General features: G+C 44.7%; 1 protein-coding gene across 13 annotated transcripts in view; it reads left to right on the plus strand.

Annotated features, from left to right (window-relative positions):
* TMEM131L (transmembrane 131 like) overlaps window positions 1-22,999 on the plus strand; it is a 173,869-nt gene that overhangs the window by 129,981 nt on the left and 20,889 nt on the right. For all 13 annotated transcript variants that reach the window (XM_044930564.1, XM_044930569.1, XM_044930570.1 and 10 more), the window contains 9 exons: window positions 79-188; window positions 1,183-1,255; window positions 4,045-4,172; window positions 7,131-7,273; window positions 9,124-9,310; window positions 9,516-9,701; window positions 10,313-10,462; window positions 10,784-11,385; window positions 18,130-18,278. In XM_044930564.1, coding sequence (XP_044786499.1) covers window positions 79-188; window positions 1,183-1,255; window positions 4,045-4,172; window positions 7,131-7,273; window positions 9,124-9,310; window positions 9,516-9,701; window positions 10,313-10,462; window positions 10,784-11,385; window positions 18,130-18,278 — 1,728 coding nt within the window. The remainder of the gene's footprint in view (window positions 1-78; window positions 189-1,182; window positions 1,256-4,044; window positions 4,173-7,130; window positions 7,274-9,123; window positions 9,311-9,515; window positions 9,702-10,312; window positions 10,463-10,783; window positions 11,386-18,129; window positions 18,279-22,999) is intronic.

Below are 22,999 nucleotides of genomic sequence, written 5' to 3' on the forward strand. Positions count from 1 at the left end.
TGCAGGTGATGAGTCTCTGCAGCTGCCTCTCAGGGGTGGTGCTGTCTCCGGAACTGACTCTCCTTCCCTCACGTCTAGGTGAAGTACTTCGTGGTGAAGAACCCCTCCTCGTGGCCAGTCTCCCTGCAGCTCCTGCCCGTCTCTTTGTACCCGAAGCCTGAGGCCGCTGCGCGCCTGCTGCACAAATGGTAACGCCCAGCGCGTGAAGACCTCTCACGGGGCGGGGGCGGTTGCTAGGAGGAGTTGAGGGCCTGTCCTGTTAAGACCCGCAACTGTTCAGCGTCCTTTGCATTTCCCCCGGTTCTGTGCATGGATGTACATGGGCTCAGCCTGTGACATCCACCCCGCCCCTATGTGCAGACCCCATGGCACGTGCCAGTCCCGTGCATCGTGTGGCTCTTCAGTGGTACTGTGTCAAGTTCAGGGCCCAACAGCATTCTTATCAGGGAAGCTTTCCTGCCATGATTTTTCGCATATACTCCTAAAATTTAGAATTGAAACCAGTGAGCGCTGGGCAATGCAAGCAGTGAGTTTAGTGGCGGTTTAGTATATTTTAGCCTAGTGTTGTGATACAAGGTAAGATCAGAATTTGTATCTGTTAATCTTATCTTTGTACAACAGTCATGGTTTCACTTAGAACATTTCCTCTTCTGGCTTAGTGACACCTCACCCCCCATGTCTCAGCTTCAGCGCTGCTGGTGTTTTGGACCCTGACTCTGATGAGAGAGGAGATGTGCTCAGTGCTTTGGAGGTTGTTTGGCAGCATCCCTAGCTTCCACCCAGTAGATTCTGGTAGGACTTCACCAGCCGGGCAATAAAAGTGTCTCCAGATGTGGCCAGAGGGCCGCTGGGAGATAGCATTGTCCTTGGTTGAGAGTCACCTCCTGTCAGCTTCCACAGCTTTGAACCGTTTGGAGAAAAGAATTGCTTCAGATTTGGAGCTTTTGTCACCAAAGGAGTCTTTACATCCTGCGCTGCCAACACTACTCATCCCATAGTATTCACTGTGCTCTTGCAGCGTGCCAGGTGCTGTGTGGGGAGCTGGGCACAGGAATGAGAGGTCAGGGTGAACTGGACATGTGTGAAAACACACACATATGTTTATTTGTGTGTATATATGCACACATATGTTCTTTCTTGGTGATCTGAATGCTATTTTAAATTTTTTTTTTTTCTTTATAGGTTTGGCACCGATATGCAAATGATTAATTTCACAACCAGTGAATTCCAGCTTACCAAAGCTTGCCCTTACCTGGTAGGATGTCATCTTTAAACAGAAAAAAGAATGCTGACAAATTAGACTTATAGCATATGGGCCTCACTGATTTATGTTTCCAGTGTCTTTTCATATATATGTGGCTCTCTATTTTTCTATTCTAGCAGTTAAGTATACATAGCAGCTTTTTCCAGTTAACTAATGCAGCAGGAGCCTGGGGTTCATGTGAGCCTGTAAATCATTTTAATTATTTAGGTTCATGTGAGTGAAGAAATAACAATTGAATCAGACCTCTGTAGAAAACTGTAAAACTTGAGACCCCAGAATTTATAATTCTGTTAAAATTACTCAGCCCCATCAAATTCTTTTTGGGGTAAGATAAAGTGAAAGCAAACACTTTTTTTTTTTTAAGTCTTACTAAGCTGGCTTCATGTTTTTAGCAGATTACCCAATTTCTGTGATACTGACCTTACCTATATAAAAGGATTTCTCTGAAATTCTTGCACCTCTGGGCCCTGATGAAGTCTCGCATAAGTACTCTGGAGAGGGAGTAATAAGCATGTCATGTGGCGAGGACGTCACTTGACTAGAAACTGAGTTTTCACTCATTCCTTCTGTGGGTCCCTGGTGTAGCTGAGTATTTTACTTACGGGTATTCTGTGCTTGGGGTTTCCCTGCTAGCTCAGCTGGTAAAGAATCCACCTGCAATGCAGGAGACCCTGGTTCGATCCCGGGTCTGGAAGATCCCCTGGGGAAGGGCAAAACAACCCACTCCAGTATTCCTGCCTGGAGAATCCCCATGGACAAAGGAGCCTGGCGGGCTACAGTCCTTGGGGTCGCAAAGAGTCGGACATGACTGAGCAACTAAGCAGCACAGCACAGCATTCTGTGCTTGAGATTAATTAAAAGATGAAGCATCTCCTAAAGAAATACAAACACATGTGGACATACTTATGCATATCACTGTATTTTTAATGCACACACATATTTAAATGTCATAGATGTTTTCTTCTTTCTCTGCTCATAACCCTCCAAAGATACACTGTTGGCTCTAGAAACTTGAAAAAGGGAGGCCACAGATAACCTCCAGTTTGAGTTCAAACAGAATGAATCAAAACAAAGTTTTTAATGGATTTTTAGCAGAGACTTACTGCAGTAAGAGACACAAGCAGTAGTGCTCCTTCCCTTTGTCAGTGGTCCAGGCAGCAGAGTCCTGTGCTATTGGGCTGGTCCTGCTTTTGGCCCCTCCAGCCAGGCAGCTTCCCAGGAGTGCTGGGAGGTATAGCAAGTCCTCTATGCTAACAGATAATTTCACCCCATGACCATTTAATCATATGTAATTTGAAATTCCAAAAATGATGCCTGTTTCTTTTGCACGTTAGTATTCTATTCAGGCTTGAGCAAATGGTGCAACTCACTTGGAAAAGGTCTTTAATCTGTGATTGAGGATTTTCCATAGATTATTACATTTTTTATGACAAAGGAGGTTATCCCCATTGTTAATTTATTACATTTACAAAAAGCGATAGTATCAATGTTCCTTTCTTTAAAAAATTTTAATTGGAGGATAATTGTTTTACAATGTTGTGTTGGTTTCTGCCATACAACAGTGTGACTCAGTGATAAGTATACATATATCCCCTCCCTCCTTAGCAATATCAGTGCTTTTGACACACAAGTTTAACTTAAAATATTTAATATAATCACTTGTCGTTTAAGAAAGGCCTGCATTTTTCTTTTGTTGGTTTGCTTTTAGAAATGTAGCTCCTTTGGTTAAGAGCATGTGGAATTGGACATTCAAAGTTCCAGATCCAGGTTCCTCCATGTGGTCCTGGGTAAATAATTTAGCCTCTCCAAGTCTCCTCTTTCTTACTTATAATGATGTTTGAAAATTTCATGGTTTTATAGAATGCTTAGTATTTTATATACCTAATTATAGTCCAGTGCCTGGCATATAAGAATTACTTAATAATTAGTGCATTGTTCTTATACTTTTAGTACTTAAATTGGAAGCTTTTTTCAGTATTCATATGTGTATTAAAGCAGAATTCCTTCATGAAGTTTATAATTTTAATGAAAATGAATCAAACGCCACTACTGTTTCTTCTTTCAGATAGTACGGGAAATGCTAGTAATAACTGAGGGATAAAACAAATGCAAAAACTGAAAATACAGAAGAGAGATATTAGGCAGATTACATGGTTATAGCTCTGAAAATTAATAAATTACTTTTAGTGAGAAAGAGCTAGGAAAAAACAATGGAAAGAGGGGAAGTCTATCACAATAATGAAGAGCTAAATCTTGAATGTTAAAGTTAGAATGCAATTTATTCAGAGAAAGTTAGAAATCTTGGGGAGAATAAAAGGAGGGTGTGAATAAATAGGTCGTTCTCCTGAACGGAGAGACTAAATGTAATAAAGATGGCTTCTTTTTAAACAATAATGCAGAGAATTTAGGGCTGTCCAGCAGTGGAAAGTGCTTTGGTCAGATCCCTGTAGCATTCAGGCAGAGGCTGGTGGTCTGTTTTCTCGATGACGTTTTTCATTCAGGTGAGCTTGCTGATAAGGCCTGTAGCCCAGCTCCCAGCCGATCCAGGAGGCCCAGCCCCTTTCCAGTGTCCACACTGGACTGTCCTGCAGCCTCTGCCTCTGCTTCTCAGCTGGGCTCAGCAACTGTCAATGGGCGTGAACTGTCGTGATGAACAAGTTCCACGGGTTGATTTGGATGGTCAGATCCCCATGTTAAAGGAACAGCAGTCACATTTATGCATTTAATGAGGATGGAGTCTTGCTCTCCAGAAGTTAATTGCGTTTATTGGTAACTTGCAGGGCGTGCAGTCTGAGGAATCCAGGTTTGGCATCCTCCACTTACATTTGCAGCCTTTGGAAAGGAAAAGGGTTGGTGTAGTGTTCACTCCAGCTGACTACGGAAAAGTCAGCTCCCTCATCCTAATCCGGTAGGTGTGTCTCTCTTGCTTTCTTGTTGACTGACTCTTTGTCTCAAGAAGACATAATCTCTTTAGCTAAAAGAGATTTCCTCAGCCCCCAGTGATGAGCTATGTCGCAGGACTGGAAAGGCAGTGGCTGAGGAGAGCAGCTTCCCGAAGCTCCACATTTAATCTCCCTGGGTGTCAGGCTCCTCCCTGGTACAGGCAGAACGTGTGTGCTCCCTTCACGCGGTGCCTCATCCACCATCACAGAGGGCAGAACACACACACACACATACACACGAACACACATGCGAACATACACACGAGCACACACACACACACACACACGGACACACACACATGGACACACACACGAACACACACACAGGAACACACATATGATCGAACACATGAACACACAACACACAAACGAACACACATGAACACGAACACACAAACACATGAACACACACACACGAACATGAATACACACACGAACACACAAACACGAACACACACACATGAACACACACGAACACACACACACACGAACACACATGAACACGAACACACACATGAACACACACACGAACACGAACACATGCAAACACACACACACGAACATGAACACACATACACGAACACACACACACACACACACACACACGAACACAAACACATACACACACACACACACACATGAACACACATGCGAACATACACACGAGCACACACGCAAACACACACATGGACACACACGAACACACACACAGGAACACACATATGATCGAACACATGAACACACAACACACAAACGAACACACACACATGAACACGAACACACATGAACACACATGAACACACACACGAACATGAACACGAACACATGCAAACACACGAACACACACGAACATGAACACACATACACGAACACACACACACACGAACACGAACACACACACAAACACAAACACGAACACACACAAACACATACACACACACACGAACACACATGAACACATACGAACACATGAACACACACACGTCCGCACTTTTCTGTCCTTAGCTCAGAAGAATAATTGGAGCACTGCTGTATACATTTTCATTCCTCAGTGTTTGGGTTTATACCAGTCTCATACTTGTCTGTCTTGCTTCTGTACTTCTTGGTAGCACCAGAGGATAATGAAAAAAGTGCTTAGTTGAGCCCACTGGCTCTTTTTACTTGCCAACTGATTTAAGCAGCTAAATGTTTTTCATTCTTAAATTTATTGAGAGTCTTGTTTCAAAAATTTACCTCTCTCTGCATTGGTGAGATGTCTAACACAAATTTAATTTTTCATTAATGATGTTTTAGATATTTTTTGATTTTATGTTTTATTTTGGCTACACCATGCAGCATGGGGGATCTTAGTTCCCTGATCAGGGGTTCAGCCTGTGCCCCGCCCCTGCAGTGGAAGCGTGGAGTCCCAACCTTAGTTGTTTTTTTGTTTTTTTTTAATCTCTAGTTTCAGAACAGCTGGCAAAAACTTTCTTATTCTTGACTTCCTTTGATATACTATATGAGTTTATTCTTCTGCAAGTGAATGCTACTAAAAAGAAAGTACACTAAAATAAAGTTCTTAAAAGAGTCTGTTTTGTTAAGCATTTTAACTGATGCTTAGGGCTCCCCTGATAGCTCAGTTGGTAAAGAATTCACCTGCAACGCAAGTCCCCAGTTCGATTCTTGGGATGGAAAGATCCGCTGAAGAAGGGATAGGCTACCCACTCTGGTGTTCTTGGGCTTCCCTTGTGGCTCAGCTGGTAAAGAATCTGCCTGCAATGCAGAAGATATGGGTTGATCTCTGGGTTGGGAAGATCCCCTGGAGAAGGGAAAGGCTACCCACTCCAGTATTCTGGCCTGGAGAATTCCATGGACCGTACAGTCCATGGGGTTGCAAAGAGTTGGACACGACTGAGCGACTTTCACTTTCACTCAACTAAAGCTGAGTAGAACCGGTAACTAATGTTCTAATAAACATGTTAGTGCTCTGCTGACAGGTGCTTCACTTTAAACTCACTCTCTGTTGATGAACTAAGGTCATGGGAAGTCTAGAGTTAAACTTTACCTTATCCCAGCTTCAACTATCCCAGACTTGAAAGTCTCGGCTTTTTATAGTTGCTAATTTATTCTTGGTAGTTTCTGTATTGAGAGACACAGTATTTTTCTGTAAATAATATCAATCATCTAACATCACTTAAAGGCTTTTAAATGGTTCAGTAAAGGCTTTAGTCCTTTAGATGCAGATGGAAAGCTATCTCTGTTCTGTGTAACTAGGAATGAATTCTCTGTCTGCTTCTTCCGTTTACATTAATGATAACTGCCTTTCAGTGCATCATTTAAACATCATTACCACTTCTCCATCCTCAGAATTATGATTTCAGTTAATGAAAAGGCAAAAGCTAATCTGCATTACTGTTTGATTAATAAGAACTTGAGTACATACTTGCTATTTGAGGGCCGCTATTTTAAATCTTTGGTTCAAAATATAGGGTAGGATTTCATTTCTAGAAATACCCCTAAGGAAGAATTGCTTATAGTCAACAATTACTGTGGAAACTCCTTAATTCACCCTGTAAACAGTTTTATCAATTTGTCTACATTTATTAGTATTTTTCTGTGGCTCCTAGTTTACTCACCTTTGTCAACTTGAATGTCTGATCACCGTCCTGGTGCCTGGTTAGAAAAACGCGGGTTTCCATTCTTGGGTGGAAATTGGAGAGTGATCACGGTCATTTGCTCGTTTTTGCCCAATTGGCTTGCCTTGACTCTGGTGCGTTTAGCAGCTTCCCTGCTCCGAGATGGCAGAAGATGCCATACTATTTAAGTTGATTTTTCCCCAAAACTTTAGAAATGCTTTTTGGCTAATTGGGAATATTTAAATTCAAGGGCATTGTATGCTGTAACTCTGTTGCATTGCTTTTTGTTTGCATCTGCTCTCTCTCTAGGAATAACTTGACTGTGATCGACATGATTGGTGTGGAAGGATTTGGGGCGAGAGAGCTACTGAAAGTGGGTGGAAGACTGCCTGGCACCGGGGGCTCACTGCGGTTTAAGGTGCCCGAGTCCACGCTGATGGACTGCCGGCGACGTGAGTCTGCGCGTTGTCTGTGCACGGCGCTCAGGCGGGGGGCTGGGTGCTGAAGCCAAGGGAGCTCGGGCAGGGGGCTGGGTGCTGAAGCCAAGGGTGGTCGGGCCAGGGGCTGGGTGCTGAAGCCAAGAGCCCTCAGGCAGGGGGCTAGGTACTGAAGCCAAGGGAGCTCAGGCGGGGGACTGGGTGCTGAAGCCAAGGGCGGTCGGGCCAGGGGCTGGGAGCTGAAGCCAAGGGCAAAAGGCGGTTATCAAAGTCTTTAACAGTTTACAGTAATTCATTGTACGGATGCAAGTAATTCGATCAGGCAGGCATTTGAGCGTATGTAGTCTGGTACCACTTGGTTAGGAAACAACAGTTTAGGTGTGTAACCCAACTAAAATAATAGATGGTAGTGGGGGGGAGTATAATGTTAAGTTCCCAATAGTGTTAAAATATAAGACCAGTCGTATGAAACTGTTAATTTGGTTATCTGTTACCTAATCATGGAAACTCACACCAAATGTCGGTGGAGAGGGGCTTAGGGGAGAGCTGCCCAGCAGCACCGCGCACGTTTTGCAGTGATGGAGATGCTCTACGTTTATGTATGTCATCTAGTGCGGCAACCACGTGCCACACATGGATGATGGGTGCTTAAAACAGAGCTCGTGTGACTGAGAAACTCAGTGTTCAAGTCTATTTAAAGTGGCCCTATGTGTCCAGTGGCAACTATATCAGGCTATGCAGATTTAGAAATTTATTTAAGTGTTCCATTAGAAATTTCTAAATTTTGCATGAATTTAAATTAAATGCTTCCAAAGTGCTTACATTAGTTTTAAGAACTTCCTCAGGAACTGAGACAAAAGTCAAACTGTATATATAAAATGTTTTTGGTAAATTCTGTCTTGTTTTCCTACTACTATTTTTAATTTCAGGACACACTGAAAGTATTTTAGAGTAACAGTATATTTCCCATGGAGAAAACTGGTGAAACCTTTGGATAACTTGTAGAACTATTTTAATGCCTGATTGAATTTTTTTTTATAAGAAAACTGTGCCAAATGAGCACTGTCTGAAAAGATTAGCCATTTTGCATTCAAAATCTTCATCAGTGTTCTTTAAATCATTCCTTCACTTACTCATTGAATAGTTTAGAGTTGACCTTAAAAGCTAGAATTATGGAGGAATATAAAAACTGTGGAACCAGATAAAATGTTAGTCCTAATATGGAATAGATTGTGAATTATGAATATATAGGAATATTTTACAAATTGATACTTCCTCCCTTTTTAAATGCCCAGTATAAAATGTGCTCTCATTTATTTGCAAAGATTTTGCTGCTTCCTCCCTTCATGTAATGAGAGTTTGAACCATATTTCTCATGTCTGTGGTGTGTTTACGCAGAAGAGCACACACCCTCCTGACTGGCCCTGTTGGGTTTGAAAGGATCCTTGGTGCCTGGTAGCTCTTGGTAAATGCAAACTAGGAGGCTTCTGAGAAGAATGAAATCTTCCACCTTCACCTTTAATAAGTAAAAGAACAAAGAAGAGGTTTTGGTTACTTTTGGTACCTAGGCAGGTCACTTAAGAAAAATCTTAAGGAGTTAAGTATTTTTATCATATCTTGGTAATATAGCAGCATCTAGAACTGTTCGCACAGAGTCGGACACGACTGACGTGACTTAGCAGCAGCAGCAGCAGAACTGTTCTAGAAATTAGTTAGGAATCATGCTTTGAGGTTATATTGAATTTTTCTGCATTTTAGTCATGTAGATCATGCTTTGTTAATTCTGTAAATGTTGATTCAGTAAATTATTTTAACTAAATTTTGCAGTTCATCTGTACTAAAATCTCCATTTTCATCCTCCCTAGAACTGAAAGACAGCAAGCAAATTTTATCAATTACGAAGAACTTTAAGGTTGAGAATATTGGAGCACTGCCTATAACTGTGGCATCTCTGAAAATTAATGGCTATAACTGCCAAGGTTATGGGTTCGAAGTGCTGGACTGTCATGAGTTTTCCTTGGGTCCCAACACGTCCCGCGACATCAGCATCGTGTAAGCACTGGGTTTCGACTTCAGTTCGGGGGTGCATTCACTATATTGTGGGGAAAAACCTCTGTCACTGGTAAGATTGTCTTAAGTTGTTTTCATGTAAACAATTGTCTTGTAGAGGTAAAAATTCCGCCGTCATTAGGATTATTTCGTTTTGTGCCTAAAGTGAAAACCATCAGAAGTTCATAACGATGCCTCTTGTCGTCAGGTTTACTCCGGACTTCACGTCTTCCTGGGTCATCCGCGAGCTGACTCTGGTCACGGCGGCAGACCTGGAGTTCCGCTTCACTCTCAACGTGACCCTGCCTCATCACCTACTGCCGCTGTGTGCAGACGTGGTCCCGGGACCCAGCTGGGAGGAGTCGTTTTGGAGGCTCACCGTCTTCTTCGTTAGGTAGGCCACCCCTGCTCCGCTGTGCCTCCTCACCAAGGGAGACGCCATCCGGCCGGGCTGCACGGGAACGCACGTTGCCTGGCAGAATCAAAGCATAGGGATTGAGTGGATTACGTTGCTTTGAGAACCCTGGCAGTCATGAAGTAGGCGAAGTGGTTCCTGGTGAGCTTTAAGAGAACAGAGAACTAAGTGTAGGAGAGCTCGAGGATCTGAGAGTGTAACAGACAGTTGCAGTCCAAGTATGTTCATTGGCAGTCCCAGGGGAAGATATAGATGTCGTGTATAACATTTAAGATATATGAACATCACCTATTGTATATGGTGTTATTAGCTTAGGGCCATGGCAGTTTGAGATTACAAGACTAGAATGACTCTTTCAGATGTGATTTTTATCCTGGAAAAATCTATAAAAATTGAATTGAAATGTCAGAATGATAACTATTCACCTGTTTAGAAATTTTGAGACATCGGAAATTTTAATGTCGTACGTCTTATAGAATCTGAGTAGTGTCTCTTTAGACGTCTCCCACCACTCATTCCCTTCTTGTAGAGCTTGTCTTTTTATTGCTACTCAGACCAGGCAGGAATGAACGTGTTGTTTTTGTCCTCAGTCTGTCCCTGCTGGGTGTGATTTTGATCGCCTTCCAGCAAGCACAGTACATTCTGATGGAGTTCGTGAAAACGAGACAGAGACAAAATGCCAGCTCCGCTTCGCAGCAAAGCGCTGGCCCGGTGGACGCGATCAGCCCTCACTCTCACAAGTAAGCGCTCTTGTCGTGGGTGGGGGAGACGGTGGCAGGTCTCGCCTTTGATTTTACTTCTGATTTTATGCTAAGGTGATACACCTTTAGAATCTGTACAGTTTTCCTCAAGTCACTGTGTGGCAGCTAAGCCATCCCTTCTAGTATATGCTAGGCTTCATGTAAGGGCTCAGTTTATACCTCGTGGAGCTTGAATGAAAGGTGAGAAGCCCTTAGTACACCCCCGCCCCCACCATACTGACTGCGCCGTCTTTCTCCTGCAGTTAGAGGAGAGGTTTATTCAGCTTGCCTCATGTTAAATGTTTTTCTTCTTAAATTCAGAAGCAACTGCAAGAACTTTCTCGATACCTACGCCCCCTCTGACAAAGGCCGAGGGAAAAGCTGCCTTCCGGTCAGCAGCCCGCAGAGCAGGACCCAGAATGCGACGAAGAGGAGCCCGGCCACCTGCGGCCATTCCCAGAAGAAGCACAAGTGCTCGGTCTACTACGGGCGGCACAGAGGCGGCGCGGCCGTGGCAAGCAGCGCCGGCGCCCCCTCGGAGGACAGGCCAGCCCCGGCCAAGGGGGGCGGGTGCCCTGCAGGGGCGGGCGAGGCCTGGGTGGGCCTCAGGTGTGCCGGGGGCCTGAGTGCCAACCTGCAGAAGAGCTTAGCGCTCCCCAGGAGCTTCCTGGGTAAAGACGAAAACACCCTGAAAAGCGCAGTTGCTGCCAGTAGCCCTTCTTCCGAGTGCCACGTGAAGGAGGGAGCACAGACGTGTATGTTTCCTAAGGAAACGGACTTTCAGATTTCAGAAAGCGTAGCTGAGCTCAAGGAGCGAGAGGTCTGTCCGATGAAGACCCCTAAGAAACTACCTGAAAATCATTTACCGAGAAGTTCACCTCAGTGCCAGTCAGACTTGCCAGACATTTCCAGGAAAAATAATGGTAATCTTTTCCTCCTCCTCCTTGGTGATTCTTCTCTCTGTCTGTCTCCAGTGCGTTCTTGGTGGAATTCGTTTCCCCCTGTGACTTTAGTTTGAATTGTGGCTGTTGAATTTTTAGTTCATGCCCTAAGTTTTATTGGCACAGGTGTAAACATTGAAATGCTGTCTGCTCGATGGAAAGTGTAGGGTGGGACACCAAGTTTTTAGAGCTTTGCGGTTAAGTTTACTTTTTTAGTACATTCGTTGGGATGATGCAGATATCATGTTTTATTGCTGGACACCTATTCCTAAGTATCTTTTATCTTGGCCTTTCAGACTGTTTGCAAAGATCAATCAACCTGTGCTTCTGATAGAATGAAACTTGCTAACTTGCTGGGCTTAATAGCTGCCCCCACAGCATGCCGCTCATCCTTGGTTCTTCTCTACTTGTGTGCTTGTTTTTGTGTATCCATCTTGACCATTTTAATAATCACATTTCTGTTCCATTCAGCAGTCGGATTTTTGACACTTTTTAATCTTGAAGAATTCGTTACCTCTGATCTTACTTGAAACAGCAGAATATAAATAACTTCATATTTTTCACTCCTTGATATTATAGAGGAAGTCATATATTGGGTGATGCTAACGAGCTTTATGCATTTAACAGGGGGACAAAAACACCAAGCTGAATTTTAAATGTTCCCTCAAAGGACATTTCTAATTTGAAAGGAAGCCGGGGTGCTCTGAGGAGGACATGGTTTGGGCCACTTTGCGTCATTCCTGGTGCCCCTTGTCCGCCCTGCTGGCATTGGCTCCGTGCAGCAGTGTCTGCTTGAGGACTCCTGTCCCCGTGGCCTCTCCCTGCATGCGAGGGCGCCCTCGAATGACGCGCTCAACCACATCTTCATCAAGGCACAGTGTTGCTTGTCTGAGGATGCCGATGGTGGGGCTGTGGGTGCCTGTTCTTCCATTTCTGTCCCAGATGTTCTCTGCAGCTCAGACTACAAAACTCTTGTGAAAAGGGTGAAATTTTGGGGTGAGTCTAGCTGAGTATTTCTCATTTCATGCATTACATAGGCCTGAGAACAGTATTTGACATAGACTGACTTTACACAAACTTAAATCAGACTTGTTTGAGGGAATTGTCGCTCCACAAGTGTGTCTTCTGTGGTCCGTTGCATCTGTCAGACGTCTGTGTAAATGTGCCTGCTGCGTGCAAGGGCTTGGTCTTGCAGGTGGATGGATGGACCTTCTGCTGCGTCAGAGCACTTTGAAGGGTGTGGACTTTCAAATGAGGAAGTGCCAGGAGGGTCAGAGGATTCAGATCCATGCTCCTGGATCCTTGTCTACTTCTTGCTGTTCAGTTCCTGTAATAGAGCCTAGATGACCATGTAATATCTAATAGCACTCAGGAAGAGTGAATAAATTAAATAGAGGAGCCCACAAATATAGAATTTGCTTTTGTATCCTTATAGATTGTAGATGGCTACTCCCCGCCGTCCCCAAACCTTCCTGCCCTGTGCAAATGACTGGTATGTTTAGGATGCTTTAAATGGAAACAAATCTCTCACTTCAAGAATTTTTTAGAAACTGCTCTTTGGCTGACTTGTCAGCCTGTTAAGCAGTGTCAGGGTGATTGTGGGTCAGATCAGATCAGGGTTGATGAAAGATCTATGGCTTTTCACCATGTTTGTACCAGCAGATTCAAAGGTGCTAATTCACAGGCCTGTATTTCTCCCCAGAATTAATCTGTCAGCAAGAGGCTCCTCACAGGGAAACCCATTCACTGACATGTATTTGGTTCTGTCTTCTCTTTACATCACCATTGTAGGAAAATATCAAAGAGGTTAATAAAGAAACAAATGGCCTACCATTAATTTGTGATTTAAGCATTTTAAAGAATTGAGAATTTTAAAAGTAAGAAAGGACTGAGAAATCAAGGGCAAGAAAATTGTAGTTTAAAAATAGGATTGGGGTGTATGGTAATACTGAGGATTCAGGGTTCTCTTGTCAGATATTAAAGGATGCCATTGTGATAAGCTGGCAGATGGTGACAGGCGGGGAGTCGTCATGTATAAAGAACACTCAAGAATGAGAAAACCAAAAGTGTTAAACCCTTCTGAGTTTTCACTTCCAACTTGGGAGCATCAGTTTTTTTTCTATCTTGAAAAGGATTTCACTTTGTGTTTCCATCTTAAGATCCTTTCTAGAATCTGAAGAACATAGCTTCAGTCTTGTGAGCTGAACTCAGCCCCCCAGGAGCCTCTTGGGAATGGAGGTACCACTCTGCTGAAACCAGTCAGCATCTGGCCCGTGTTCTCGCCGTTCCTCCCAAAGCACCTAGACGTTCTTAGAAACACGCCTAGTGACAAGACAGCCTTTGGGAAGAGGGTCTGGGGAGGTGGCCTGTTTGCCGAGAGCGCCGAAAGTGGGGTCCTCAGCCCGGTGGGACTCCGGAGCGCCTGAGCGCCGTGCCTTCTCACTCTGAGGCAGTGCTTTTTCTGAGCGTAGCCTGCTGTATGAGAACAGTCTTCTGAGCTGTGTGTGAATGGCTACGTGCTCACCATTATTCTGGAGAAACAGTGTTTTCTGAGTAACAGAAAATGTGTCATCCCTTTCATGCTCTTTCTTCTGCTTCCTTGTGAGAGGCCCGTAGTAAATAATAAATTAAAATTCGTGATAGACCTGCAGTCTGCCAACAGATTCCTCAGGGCTGTGTTTGACACACTTGTCTACGGCCATCAGCCTGTCAAACAGCTGTGAAACAGTGACACCCTCGAAGTGTGTGTTATGTGGTCCAGAGTCTCTTGACAGTCTGACAGGAGCAGGGCTTTATGTGTAGTGTAAATAAGTGATCTTTTGAAATATATCTCTTTTCAAATGTTTATAACTATTATTTTTTCATTATATGATCAAAATAATGTAGATATAAAGCTGGAGACCAATTGCTCCTGGCCTCAGCGTGATGAAAGAGGAATATTTGGCAAATTTTTTGTTGTCTCTGCTTGTAATAATGTAAGGGATAATGAACTTTTAAATTTAATACCCTAAAGCCTTGAAATTAACAGTGCTCGGAAGTCTTTAATGAATTGGACAGATACTTACAAAATTTGTGCAATACCAGTATTTTCAGAAATTAAAAAAATAATTTCATTTATTTAATACTTACAGATACCAAGAACTAGAAATGAAAATCTAGTGGTTTACTCAAAATACAGCATACAATTAGATTTGATACAGCTCAGAAAAAGCACTGCCTCAGAGTGAGAAGGCACGGCGCTCAGGCGCTCCGGAGTCCCACCGGGCTCAGGACCCCACTTTCGGTGCTCTCGGCAAACAGGCCACCTCCCCAGACCCTCTTCCCAAAGGCTGTCTTGTCACTAGGCGTGTTTCTAAGAACGTCTAGGTGCTTTGGGAGGAACGGCGAGAACACGGCCCAGATGCTGACTGGTTTCAGCAGAGTGGTACCTCCGTTCCCAAGAGGCTCCTGGGGGGCTGAGTTCAGCTCACAAGACTGAAGCTATGTTCTTCATAGCTTCAAAACTCTGAGCAGGATTCTGGCCCATTCCTTGTTTCTATTCTTCGATTGTTTTTTATTTTTTATCTTGCTTTTTATCTTCTTTTGTTTTTTATCTCTGTGGCTCAGACACTCCTGCTGTGGCAGAAGAGCGTGTGACCCTGTGGGCCTGCACGCTCAGTAGCCTGCCCGGGGGTGGCTCCATTTTTAGAGCCAAGTATATGCTCACGGTTATTTCTGAATTCTTGAGTATTGCCATGTTAGAGTTTCTGGAAGACCAAATTTGAATTCGTTTTATTGTTGGTCCTGATACTCTCCAAAGGGTCACAAAGAGTCAGACACAACTGAAGTGACTTAAGCTGCCTGATTCTTAACCCCCACAGTAGGTATTAGCAATTTTCTGAGTCTGTGCTTTATCCCTTTTAAGGGGTAGTTTAGTGTTAGATATTAAGTTTGGGTCCTTTCTAAGAAACTTTGATGTCTGATACTTTTAGTACTGTTCTTGGCCTGAAGAAAACTTGAGGAAAATAATTTTCTCGTGAATTAAGGTTCTAGGAAATTCACGGCACATTTTTAGAGAATAACTGTATCTGGTCACATGGATGGCTTCAGGAACCCAAAGTGATGTCTTTGTGACATTATTTTCTGTTTCAACCCTGTCTCCCTTGCTCTAGGCTCTTTCTCAACTCCTTCGTGGTGCTAGATATTTTTTTTTTAATTAATTTTAATTGGAGGCTAATTACTTTACAGTATTGTGGTGGTTTTTTCCACACATGGACGTGAATCAGCCACGGGTATACATGTGTCCCCCGATCCTGAACCCTGCCTCCCACCTGCCTCCCCACCCCATCCCTCTGGGTTGTCCCAGAGGTGCTGGATATTTCACCGGTGGGGGTCTCACACCTGATCTGTGTTGCAGAGGATTTCGTGTTCCCCGCATGTTTATAGCCACATAATATTTACGTAATTTTCCATTAACAAGATAAAAGAGCACTTACCTTGTAAGTGTTACTGATACAGTGGGTGCCTCTTGCCTTGAGTGGGCTTGACGTGCAGCTTCAAGGTCGCAGAATCTGGAGGGCATTTGACTGCTCTCTGTGTCTGTGTTGAGGGCCCCGCGCTGCCCTGGGCCCCTCAGCGAGCAGATGACAGCCTGTAGCCTGCTCTGCTGCAATGTGTTTGCAGGCAGGCATCTACACTTCCCCAGGTGGCCAAGGTGTTATGAGGGACTCTTCCTTAAAGAAGAAAGGGGAAGGTATGAAATCCTTTTGGACTCATATTAGGGTCTTGAGGCCAGTTATCATGGGGCTGAGGTTGATTTACCTTAGTTTGAAGTCAAGGATAGAAGAAGAAACACACTTAGGAATGAAGTTACTTGGAAGAACAACGGAGAGGTCACATTTTCAGATGGCGGGTTTGATCCCTGAGTCGGGAAGATCTCCTGGAGAAGGAAATGGCAACCCACTCCAGTATTCTTGCCTGGAAAATCCCATGGGCGGAGGAGCCTCGTAGGCTATAGTCCATGGGGTCGCAAAGAGTCGGACATGACTGAGTAACTTCACTTTCCTGCTGATGCCGACCTTGCCTCGTGAGTGGCTCGAGCCCAGTTCTCACCCGAGGGTGCTATTCCCCTGGCAGAAGGGCACCTCCTGCAGGAAGACACCCTGTCCTCCCGTCGTTCGTGTGTCTGTCCGTGTGACCCTTAATATTTTTGTCTTTTCTGGTTGCACCTTTATAACAGTCACTCAGGGCAGGTGGATAAGGTGTGTTTCATTTCATATTTAAGAAAACTGTAGCTTAGACAGTTTAAGAGACTTACTTCTGATCATAAAACTGCTGCTGCTGCTGCCAAGTCACTTCAGTCGTGTCCGACTCTGTGCGACCCCATAGACAGCAGCCCACCAGGCTCCCCCGTCCCTGGGATTCTCCAGGCAAGAACACTGGAGTGGGTCGCCATCTCCTTCTGCAATGCATGAAACTGAAAAGTGAAAGTGAAGTCGCTCAGTCGTGTCCGACTCCTAGCGACCCTATGGACTGCAGCCCACCAGGCTCCTCCATCCATGGGATTTTCCAGGCAAGAGTACTGGAGTGGGGTGCCATTGCCTTCTCCGTCATAAAACTGATCAGTGTCTGAATCACGTTCATAACCCAGGAGTTTACCTCCTCCTCCAACTTAAAAAAAAATTGCATGTTAGATCCTGGTTGAGGAACTAAGATCCCACAAGCCACATGATGCAGCCAGACAAAAGCTTTGGTAAAATAAATAAGCTGAAAGTTACCATTTTAAATTATGAAGCCCAGTGACGTGAAGTCCATTCACATCATTGTACAGCTGTCACTGGAAACCATTCGTTTCCAGGGCCTTTTTTTCCTCCCAATAAAGCCATCAAGCAGTGACCACCGAGCTTTGTCCCCTCCAGTCCCGCAGCCACCATTCTCCTCCTTATCTCATGAATTTGACATCTCTAGGTCCCTCAGACAAGTAGGATCACACAGTATTTGTCCTGTGACTGGCTTATTTCACTCAGTACAGTGTGTGGCTTCCTTGGTGGCTCAGATGGTGAAGAATCTGCCTGCAATGCAGGAGACCCAAGTTTGATCCCTGGGTCAGGAAGATCCCCTGAAGAAGGAAATGGCAACCCACTCTAGTATTCTTGCCTGGAAAATTCCATGGACAGAGGAGCCTCGTGGGCTACAGTCCATGGGATTGCAAAGAGTCAGCCACGGCTGAGCGACCAACACTTTGACTTGATAATGTCTTCAGTGTTCCCATGTTGTGTCATATGTTGGAACTTCATTCCTTTTTCCCCTTCCTTAACCGTTTTTGTTTGTATGTTTAGCAGTGCTAATTATATTCGTATTGTAGTGTGATGAATCATTCCTGTTTAAAGCTAATGGTGTTCCATGCTATTTACCACATTATCTTTATCCATCCATTTGTCTGTGCTCAAATTTGTGTTGTTTCTACCTTTGCGCTTTTATGAATAATGCTGCAGTGAATAGTGGTATGTCCCTCCTCTTTCTTCCCATGACCTCTCTCAATGACTGTTTGGAGAACTCGATATAAGTGCATTTTCACCTGTAAACAAGATAAATTTTTAGAGCGTTCATTGTGGATGTCAGAAACAGCCCTTAAGTCTAAGCCTCATTAAATCAAATGAGATTGCGTGGTGTTGGAATGAAATTTAACTTTGGGGAATGTGAATGGAAATAATTAGCTAGAAATTGAATCATTTTTATTTATTCAAGGGAATAACCAGCAAGTGCCTGTCAAGAATGAAGTAGACAATTGTGAAACTTTGAAAAAGGTTGACACAAAGTCTTCTTCAGAGAAGAAGATTCACAAAGCAGCTAAAGAAGACGGATGTTCTGAGAAACAGGACATACCTGCAATCGAGGTCTGTATCCGTTTTTTTCTTGCCTTTTAGAACAAAACCCAGTTTTAGGGCTTTAAGTTGCAAGTATCTGTGTAATAACTCTACATTTGTATTTCATACTTTTTCATACTTTTCAAAGAGGATTGTTATATATTTTGACTTCACATGGATAATTGGTGAGGTTGATGTGTTCAGAAAATTTATCTTCGAATTCTATAGGAGATACTAAAATAATTTTTGATGACATCAGATAGCTTTTATTTGCGAGAGAAGCTGTTCTTAAGCAAAATGGGTTAACTCCTGGGTAAAATTGGTAGAGTAGAACCAGGTCACACATATCTTCTCTCTAATTGTTACCCAACATCCTTTTTAAGGGCAGAGTCTTGCTGATTAGAAGCATAAGCCAGTGTCCCACAGGAGAGGGATGTCCATCTAGCTTCAGTATGTGGGCCCTGGCAGGATAGACTCCCAGGAGAGAGAGCAAAGCTTGGGTACTGTCCCACAGTGTAGACCACTGCAAAGCATCTAAAAAGCAGAACCCAGCCTTGGATCTGATAGGAACCAAAGTTCCCAGATAAAGGTGGGAAAGGGATTTAGGAGGATTTATCTGCTTTACCTCAGAACAGAGCTATGTATTAGCACAGGCACAGTGGAAAAAATAGAATTGCAACTATGCAGATATACTGTAGGAAAAATGAAGAAAAGGAACAGAATGTACCAGAAACAGACCAAGGTTCCAATCCAGAAAACCTATCCAGAGACATGAAGGGAACTTTGAGAACACCTCACACAGTAGACTGAATTCAGTAAAACACAAGCTCTTAAAGGCAAATTAATAGGTGAGGATGTAGTTGGAAGAGGTGTATGGCAGTGGCTGAAAATTACTTATTGAGCCAAAGGAAAGGCTTAGAGATAACCAGAGTGAATATGGAGGAAAAATTTTAAGAGATTGAAGATTTTAGGGAAAAGATGATAATAGATAGGGGGGAGTGAAGTGTAGTGAAGTCGCTCAATCGTGTCCGACTCTTTGCGGCCCCATGAACTGTAGCCTACCAGGCTCCTCCCTCCATGGGATTCTCCAGGCAAGAATACTAGAGTGGGGTGCCATTTCCTTCTCCAGGGGATCTTCCTGACTCAGGGATTGAACCTGGGTCTCCTGCATTCCAGGCAGACGCTTTAACTGCTGAGCCACCAGGGGGACAAAGACAAAAATAGTCCAATGTAAAAGAATGATTGTCTCAGTAAGTGGCCCAACAATGGATCAGAAAAGTATTCAGTGATGTAATAGAAGAAAAATTTCCTAATGTGACGGTAAAACTGAATTTAAAGATTCAGAGACACACTGTGTCTGTACACCAGAAATGCTGATCCGTGATAATAAACGTAGGCACATCCTGGTTAAGGTGTTGAACTTAAAGAATTGTGCAGAGAAGACAGGAAATAAATATACGTATGTCTATGGCCGATTCATGTTGATATATGGCAGAAACCAATACAATATTGTAAAGCAATCATTCTCCGATTAAAAATAAAAAATTTTAAAGAAAAGGCAGGAAAAATCAAACACACACCAAGGTTTGCCTCCGACTTTGTAGAAGCATCTAACATCTGAGAGCAGAAGAGCTCTCTCCTTGAGACAGTGAAAATGTGAACAGGAACGTTATGTCCAGGGAAGATTGCACTCAGGCTCAAAGGCAGTAAACACACATCTGTAAACGCAAATGAACTTGGCAGCCTTGCTTGAAAAACAAGGTTAGTGAAATTTAGGCACCCAAGATAAAAATAAAGATAGACTCAGGATCGAGGAAGCAGTGTTAAAGATCTTTTGAGGTTTCTTTCCATTTTATATCCAGAACTAAGGCTGAACAGTTGTCAATTATGGTTGCAGAACAGAATTCAAATATTAAAACTTTAATGAAGCAGAAATAGAATTAAAATCAGCAAAAACAGGAGGTGGGATTGAAAGATGAGTGTAAAGTAAGTTTTAATTTTCTCTTTCTTGGTAGTGAGCCAGTTTTGTACAAAACTGAAGCATGTAGTTTGAAAGGGTGAGAACCTACAAAATGTGCTTCACCATCTTCCTCTTAACCTTAGAGACATCCTTGGGGAATTAATGCCTCACGTGGAAAAGAAACGTATTGAAAGTTGCATTCCTTTGGTTCTACTTGATTTTCTTCTGTTAGGTTCAAATAAAATTGAGCCTTAAGTTTTTATTTAAAACCAATACAATATGGTAAAGTAATTAGCCTCCAATTAAAATAAATTAAAAAATAAAATAAAATCACCGAAGGAAAAAAAAAACAATGCATGGTGTTAGTTTTCTAAATTATTCCCATCATCTGTCCTGCCACCCTTATGTACGTATAGGTTTTGAAAAGTCATGTTAAAAAATAAGGTTTGCTAAATAATCAATGGGAGAACTGGGTTATTTCTCAGTGGTGGGATTTTGCATGATTTCTTTTTTTCCTTTATACTATTCTGTTTTTGTTTATAAAAACCATGAATTTTTCACTGAAGTAAATGAGTGTGATACCAAATAAGAAAATCACAGACATTCCAAACCAGGAATTTGTGGTCTGTCAAGAAAGACAAGATATTTCCATGTAGTCAAGTGCTCAGGTCAGCGTGTTGTCGCAGGGGTTGCAGAGGTGGGAACGTCGGCTTAGCCTGCAGGGCCGTGGAAGCCCTGAGCAGTAAGGAGCTTGTGCAGGGGGTGTTTGGAGAGCCTGGGGAGGGCAGATGGGCACCCGGCACACGGGACCCTGAAGCGTGGTCGGAGCCACAGCGAGGGAATCGTCTGACCGAGAAGCAGCTCAATCAGGAGAGGAAGTGGGGGAGGCAGAGTCAGAGTCCAGCCAGCTTGCCAAGGCCTTTCAGGCCGACTCAAAGTGTAGATTTTAGTCCCTGAATCTCAGTTGGAGACAATGAAGTAAGTGAGCACAGGCCCTAGGAAGGGATGCTTGCCTGCTCAGGAATTCCAGGATCAAATTGTTAAAAGCACTCTGGCCCAAACAAAAAGTCTCTTTGGAGGATTTGGCCTGAGGGTGGCCTGTTTGGGGACCCTGCTGCGAATCATGAGAGCTGTTGAAGAGTTCTGCCCTGGTGTTGAAGGGTTCTGCCCTGGGCAGGGTCGGGGGCTGGTGAGGCAGGATGACAAATGGAAAACAACCTGCAGGTTGCCGTCTTCATGAAGGTCGTGATTGAGGATCTTTAAATTCAGTTTCATAAAGTTGGCGAAGTGCCTGTGATGAAGAGCCAGTGTGGCGGTTTAGCACGTGCTCGAATGAATGTGTGAATAGGGCATTTCAGCAGGACCAGTCTGGGTGTTTTGAAGGCTGGGTTGGGGGCGGCAGGGATGGGTACCAGCTGTCTTCTCACCAGGACGGTGTTCCTCTGCTGGGCGGTGTGATGTAATCAAGGCCGGGCTTGGCAGGAGCCGGGGGTACAGGATGGGACAGTGTAGAAGAGAGACCTCAGGACTTGTGAGGACCTCAGTGCTTGAAGGAGAGGAGCCATTTGCAAAAACAGCCCCAGGGTTTGAAGTCTGGGGAACTAGAGTCTGGGGAATCGGGACTTCCCCAGTGATGCGTTCCTGTTCATTTCAGGGCAGTGTTGCCTAGTGGTCAGCGGCATGGTTTTTTGTTTTTGTTTTTTTGCAGCTGGTGTGAATCCAGCCCCTCTTACTCCTTAGTGTTGGGTGAGTTACTCAACATGGGTCTCCTCATGTGAAACATGAGAGTAGTGATGGTGTTCCTACCTCTTAGGGTCTCGAGGATTGGAGGAGTGACTGTGATAAGTGCTTGGGACGGCAGCCCTTGGGACGCACTGCCCAGTAGTTAGAAGCAAGGAGGTGACAGGTGTGACCGTGATCACTGCCAACAGAGGGGAGGCCAGACGGGCACGGGAGCGCCCAGTGGGTGGGAGATGCGGAACTGGAGCTGCTGTTGCGAGGCAGGCCCAGGGCCCGGGACCCGGGAGCGTCCCTATGGAGGTTAGCATTGAAGGGTGATGTCAGCTCTCTGACGCGGACACCGAGGCCAGCGGCCTGAGTCTGCTTGACGGGGCGAGTGGGACAGACAGCAGGCGAGCCGGCCGGGCCGCAGGGACAGGACGCGCCGTCAAGAGCAGAAGTCAAGTCCGTGGACCTGGGGGAGAAGGGACTGAATGCAGCTGGGAACAGGATGCCGTGCTGCCCTGCGGCGAAGTGGAGGCTGACTCCAAGGGCTGCCGACCCCGCTGCCCCCTGGCCATGCGTCCTGGGAGGGGAGTGGGGAGTCGATACTGGCAGGGTCCTCAGGGCAGGGCCGCCAGGCTGGAGGTGTGGCCCTGTCTGCGCGTGGGGGGCGCCGTGCCCACCCCCCCATGCCCCCAGCCACAGAGCTTCCCCGGCTCCTGTCCAGACTCGCCCTCTGCATCGGTGCCTGCGTGCACGGAGCCCGGACGCTCGCTGGACTCTGGTCCAGGGCTCGTGTCAGCTCCTCCTCCCCTCCTTGCTCCGTGCAGGCAGCGGGCTCTGCGGGGGCCGCGCTGGGGCCAAGAGTCTGGGGGCTCAGGCTGTGCTCGGGCGTCCGAGGCTCCTCACAGTCCCTGAGTGGCTTTCCGGAGCAGCCAGGTTGGGGTGGGCTGTGGGCGGTCCTCTCTGCTGGCTCTGGGGCCTGCTCTCCGTTTCGTAGCCTCTTCTTTACAACCCCTTGAGTGTACTTTCCATTTCATTTTTCATTTGGAGAAAATCATTCTCAATA

This window comes from Bubalus bubalis, chromosome 17 (genome assembly GCF_019923935.1).
Source record: "Bubalus bubalis isolate 160015118507 breed Murrah chromosome 17, NDDB_SH_1, whole genome shotgun sequence".
Classification (NCBI taxonomy): domain Eukaryota; kingdom Metazoa; phylum Chordata; class Mammalia; order Artiodactyla; family Bovidae; genus Bubalus; species Bubalus bubalis.